Below are 6357 nucleotides of genomic sequence, written 5' to 3' on the forward strand. Positions count from 1 at the left end.
GACCCAAAAAATAACAACACTTTGTCAGGACCATGAGGCGATCATTCCTACCAACTTTCAGTTCAATCGGTCCAGCAGAACTTGACTTTAAGTTTGAAATGTAAAATGTTAACGGACGACGACGGACAAAAACGGATAGCAATAGGTCACTTGAGCTAAAGCTCAGGTGACCTAAAAACTAGCTATTATATATTACTGTGGCTGTCCCTTGGTCTGGAAATGACAGCCCCATGCACAATTTGATTTCACAACGGAGCCTTTTCCTGAAGGTAAAGTAATAATTTGCTTCAAATTACTTTGGGTTTTCTCAGAGTGCCAACGTATTTACCAAAAATAGGCAGGTGGCCATCGAGTTGAATAAAGTTTGCTTTGCCTGATCATCTATGTGCTGATTCAACAGCACTGTTTGCATAGATGACCAGGCAAAGCAAATGAATATCTGTCTTGGTTCCATTTACCAATAGGTATTCATTAGACAGATGTCGGTAGCTGCCTGCCTTATCAATATACAATGTATATTCAAACCCTAGTTCAAACAATTAATGTTTTATGAATAATAACCAATTTTGTTTGGGATTTTCTCTCCAATTTTCTTTGTCAATAAAAAATGTATATGCTTCTTTTAGAATACAATTTTCACAATTCAACATTACTTAAACCAATATTTAAACATTCTAAGCATCTGATTATTTGTCAGAGGAAGATAAGCTCAAAACATACCATTGCATTGCACGTACATTTTTTAACACAGTATATTTTTACTAATTCCAAATGAACTCTTTCTATTTCAACTCCTTTCAAAGCTGTAGCTAAGTATCTTTCTGCTTCTGTACCAATTTGGAGGGATTTCATCTGGGTGCCAAGGGGCTGCAGGCCCAATAGGGGAATTTGAGGTAAATCTTTAAAATCCTTCTCTTTCTGTACCATTGGAGGAACTTTATCCAAATTTGGTCCATATAGCATCCTTTGGTAAGGGGGACCCAATTCAAAGGGAGAATGAGGCCACCTCTGGGGGCAGAGGGCAAGGTCCTTTTGGGGGAACATATTAATAAATTATTAAAATCCTTCTCCTTTAGTAATTGCAGATTCGAGGGCTTTTAAACAAATTTTCTGTAGAGCATCCTTTGGCAAAGGGGACTAAATTTTGTTTAAACGGAGAGTGTGGCCCCTTTGCTGCAGAGGGGTGGGCCCCAATAGGTAAAGTTTTAAAATTATTCTCCTTCAGTATAATTGAAGTTATTTTAACAAAATTTGGTCCAGAGCATCATTTGGCAGTTAAGGGGGACTAGATTTGTTTTAACAGAGAGTGTGGTCCCCCCGGGAGCAAAGGGGGAAGGGTCCAGTAGGGGGAACATAGTAATACATGTTTAAAATCCTTTTCCTCCAATTTATTTGGAGAGATTTTAACCAAATTTGTGCAAAGCATCCTTGGGCAAAGGGGACTCAATTTTGTATAAATAGAGGGTTGCTTGAATGGGCAGAGGAGCAGGCAAAATAGGGGAAATTGAGATTAATGTTTTAAATCCACCCAGGGATTAATGCATGAATAGAAAATTGGTACCCTTTTTTGAAATAGGGGAAAATATGCATTGTAGGTGCATTACCTGTCCAACAAGGGCTGCAGGCCAGAGCCAGGGGGAGAGTATGAGATGGGGGTATGGATTACATCTTCAGTTTTGTTTCCTGCTGTTCATTATACTGATTATAAAATATCAGCACAACAATTAATATCAACACAGGGAATTATAACACAGCTGTAATAAGCTAGTGAGCTTATGTCATGGCGCTGCATCAATCGTCCATCGTCGCCATCCTTCAACTTTTCCTTTAAACAGAAACATATATACATATAAAGCCAGAGATTGGCAATTTGCGCAGATCTCGGAAATGCGCGCATGAGCCTATTGTTCCTCGGAGCTCCATCGCAAGACTTGGTTTGCTGCCCCGCATATAGGCGGTATCAGCTTTTCTAAGCATTTTATTGGTAATTATTTTTTTATAATTGCAAAAAGTATCAGAGAGAATTTTTACTTAGAGATCGCAACAATTAATGATATGATAATAGAAGTCCATCTGAAACGCATATCCTGATAAGTACTAAGAATAAGGACGTCTATAATTAGTGTGTTTACATGTTATTGTTACCTGTGAGAGTGCAGGTACAGATGTAGGAATTTGACAGGGTGTTTCAATATGTCGTGATCTTCGAACCTTAATTTTCCCTAGAATGTTTAGCATTACATTGGTTCTCGAAAGTGTGTGCACAAATTCAGAAAAGTAACTTCAGTAACATTTAGATTTTTTATTTAGTCGGACAACTACATGTGGAAAAAATAATGTACATTACATGTAACAGGGTCAACTTACACTTTTACTAATGGGCAAAGCCTCAGATAAGAAATCTACTATAGGAGATTCGTCTTTATTCTGGCTTATGCTTATTCGAGAAATTAACAACAACAATTTTCCTGGGTTAATTTCAATGTATATGTCTCCTGTCGTTGGCCACGTGGCTTCTATCAGAGCATAACAAATGAGGCAGATATCCAACGTGGATCGTGAAAATCAAATCAACGATTAGGCCTACTCAGCAATCGATAGTTTTTTTGTTTTGTTATTAACGAGTCTAGATCACTCTGATTTTATCAAGTATCATATTGAATTTCAAAATATACATTTATTACGTCAAAATGACGAGTTCATATCATCTGATGTAACAGAAATAACCATGCCTATGTGGTGTAAGAACTTATATTACTGGAAAAGGTGTACGAACTTACATGGTACTGTACCGACCGGTCCTCCTTAAAAGCGTCTTCAACCGACAACAAGCGTCTTCAACCGACAACAAGCGTCTTCAACCGACAACAAGCGTCTTCAACCGACAACAAGCGTCTTCAACCGACAACAAGCGTCTTCAACCGACAACAAGCGTCTTCAACCGACAACAAGCGTCTTCAACCGACAACAAGCGTCTTCAACCGACAACAAGCGCCTTCAAGTGACAACAAGCGTCGCCAGACAAAATCTTTTAAAATAATGAATAAAGAAAGCGACATCAGAAGATATGTTATTCATATAACTATGATACACCTTTATACCAAATTTCACTTAGATATATGAAGAAATACCGAGTTATCGTGACTTTATTATTTTACTATCGTCGGCTTGGCACGCGTGTGTTAATAAAACTGTTATCAAAAAGCGTCTTCAGACCTTACTTCTTAAAATAATTGATAAAGTAAGCGACATCATGAGATATGTTATTCTTATGACTATGTACAAACTATATACCAAATTTTAATTTGATTTGTTGAAAAATGATTGAGTTATCGTGAATTTAATTCATACGATGTACAGATTTTAAGCTATACGCCGTGCCACATTTGTGTACGTAGGGTATATGTAGGGCTTCGCATAGGCAGATACGTGTATGTGTTATACGTCTCTGACATAGGTGAACACAGTTAGAATATATTGCTATATAAACATTGATACACCTTCAATCTACCTGAAGTTTGGTATAAAGGTGTATCATAGTTATATGAATAACATATCTTCTGATGTCGCTTACTTAATCGATTAATTTTAGAGATATAGTTTGAAGCCGCTTCACAATCTGTTGAGTTCTATTCACACACGTTTGCCACACCGCCGATCGTAATAATCAAACTTATCATTACTCAGTCATTTATTCAAATATCTACCTGCAGTTTGGTATAAAGGTGTATCATAGGTATATGAATAACATATCTTCTGATGTCGCTTACTTTATCGATTAATTTTAGAGATATAGTCTGAAGACGCTTTACGATCTGTAGAGTTCTAATCACACACGTATGCTACGCCGCCGATCGTAATAATAAATTAATCACAACTCGATCATTTTTTCAAAAATCGAGCTGAAATTTGGAATGTATATCAATAAAAGTCTAACTAATAACATATCTTCTGATGTCGCTTACTTTAGCGAGTAATTGTAACGATATTATCTGGCGAAGCTTTCTTCACTTTACATGCGAATACACACATGAGCCACGCCTCGATCGTAAAAATTCAATTCATCATAACTTGGTCATTTTATCGAATATCGAGCTGAAATTTGGTACAGAGGTGTATTATAGTCATATTAACAACATATCTTCTGATGTCGCTTACTTTATTCAGTATTTTAAAAGATTTTGTCTGGCGACGCTTGTTGTCACTTGAAGACGCTTGTTGTCGGTTGAAGACGCTTTTAACGAGGACCCGTACCGACTTATATTACCCGCCTCCAACTTTTATACTTCACATGATATAAACATACAACAACCAATTGCCTTTCTGACCTGGGCAATTGTCCAAGATTAAAGCCAAAAGTGAGGTAAAAGCCAAGCAAGACATGTAACAGAGATTTCTAAGTGACTTACAAGTTTTTGCACAAAACCAAAGGTGAAAGTGGTTTGTATTCGCAATCATCACACGTTATATTTCCAGACGTTTGGTTGGAAATACTACACAAAACAAAAATGAGAAGTGTTAAAATGCCCCGAGTCATCTTCTACCAATTGTTTTTTCACAGCATCACGTTTTCTTTATCACGATTCTCTCTGTCTGCGTGTATCAAGGTACATCGCTGCCGCTGCATTCTCATTTTGTTGTTGCTGTTCGTTTCCGCTACATCAGCGTCGTTGAAACCCTTTACTATATCATCTACAAGAGTTACCTCTCTTTGTGTTGATTCCGGATTTTATATCATCCATGCATAATTATATGCATGTCCTTTATTAGTAAAACTAGCTCCGCGCACAAACAGTTTCTAGGCTGTAGAAAAGCCGAGCTTGAACAATATTTTGAAAAAAATCCAAAGTTTCAGCATTCTATTGGTTGAAGTGTCTTGAATGCTAAATCAAAGCATATGTCTACCTGGATTCTGTTCTTGATATATATCAATGACATGCCAGATGTATTAGAGTGTTCTGTACTACAAAACTATTCGCGGACGATGCCAAAATATCAGCTAATAATTCAACCCCAGAACATCGAGCTAGGTTGCAACATTTTATTTCCCCTTTGATAAAAATCTAGGAATCTGATTGGTTAAAAACTACAGTGTACCAAACCGCATTCGTAAATCTCAGGGGGTTTACGAAAATCTCGGGGGGTATACGGTCATGTCATGTGATTCTCAGCAGTAATACGGTGGAATCACGTGATTTTACAAGGGGTATACGGGTCACGTGTCTTTGTATCTTGCGACCGGGCATCGGGAGACAACTCGCATCCGTCGTCTGCTTCACTGTTTACAAAATGCCAAAACGTTTCGCTTCGCATACTGATGAGGAAATACTCGCCAAAAGGGCTAACTTTGTGCCACATAACACACAAAAGTCGAACAGACGAGCGGCAAACATGCTGAGGACTTATTTAAAAGAAAAGAATCTGGAAGAACAGTTCGAGAATTTGATAAAACGAAACTAAATGAGGTATACGGGATGGTATGACCCTACAGGATTTCGTATTTCCTTCGGCCTGTCGGCCTCAGGAAATACGAAACCCTTTAGGGTCATACCATCCCGTATACCCTGCCAAAAATCCGTGTAACTAATAGTATTGACAGAATGTGTCAATGGACAAAAAATTGGATGATGAAGCTGAATGTGGACAAATGCAAGCATATAGAAATTAAATTGGACAAAAACCTAAGTCATCCAACTACTCGCTGACGCAATACGGAAACACCATCGAAATCTGGGAGTTCACATCGACGAAAAACTCATTTTTTCCATACACGTCCAAAAAGCAGCCAGCAAAGCAAACCAAATTGCTGGAATAGTATTCAGAAGTTTTACATACATGTATATGAGCCCAACCATATTTGAAACACTCTACAAAGCTCTTATACGGTCCCACCTTGAATACGCTTCAACGATATGGTCACTGCTGTATACCAAGGACAAACTTTTGATTGAAAAGGTCCAGCGAAGAGCAATGAAAAGAGTACCAACACTAACTAACACTGAAATCATACGCTGAACGTCTAAGAATACTCGGTCTACCAACCCTGGAATACAGGAGGGAGAGAGCAGACATGGTCAAAGTGTACAGAATCCTTAATAACATCGACAAACTTGATAAGGATAAACTATTCCAACACTGCGAATACAGATCAACACGGGGGCACTCCAAGAAGCTGTTTAAAAGGCTCTACAAAAAACTGATCACAGGAAACTTCTTTAGCAACCGCATTATTAAACCGTGGAACTCGTTGCCTGATGAAGTGGTCTCATCACCGAGCCTAAACTGCTTCAAGGAAAGACTAAACAATACCATACTTAACATCAAGTGACTCAACTAAAAACAATGTACTGTTTGAGG

The 6357-nt window shown here is 38.0% G+C and overlaps 1 protein-coding gene across 1 annotated transcript in view; it reads right to left on the reverse strand.

The window, feature by feature from the left end:
* The window catches only part of LOC110448872 (TM2 domain-containing protein CG11103-like), a 38192-nt gene extending 33512 nt beyond the window's left edge, over positions 1-4680 (reverse strand). Inside the window, exon 1 of the mRNA XM_021495351.1 lies at positions 4410-4680. Within this exon, the coding sequence (XP_021351026.1) occupies positions 4410-4537 (128 nt within the window). The 5' untranslated portion in view covers positions 4538-4680. The remainder of the gene's footprint in view (positions 1-4409) is intronic.
* Between the last annotated feature and the right edge of the window lie 1677 nt (positions 4681-6357).

Source organism: Mizuhopecten yessoensis, unplaced genomic scaffold (genome assembly GCF_002113885.1).
Source record: "Mizuhopecten yessoensis strain PY_sf001 unplaced genomic scaffold, ASM211388v2 scaffold4373_1, whole genome shotgun sequence".
Lineage (NCBI taxonomy): Eukaryota > Metazoa > Mollusca > Bivalvia > Pectinida > Pectinidae > Mizuhopecten > Mizuhopecten yessoensis.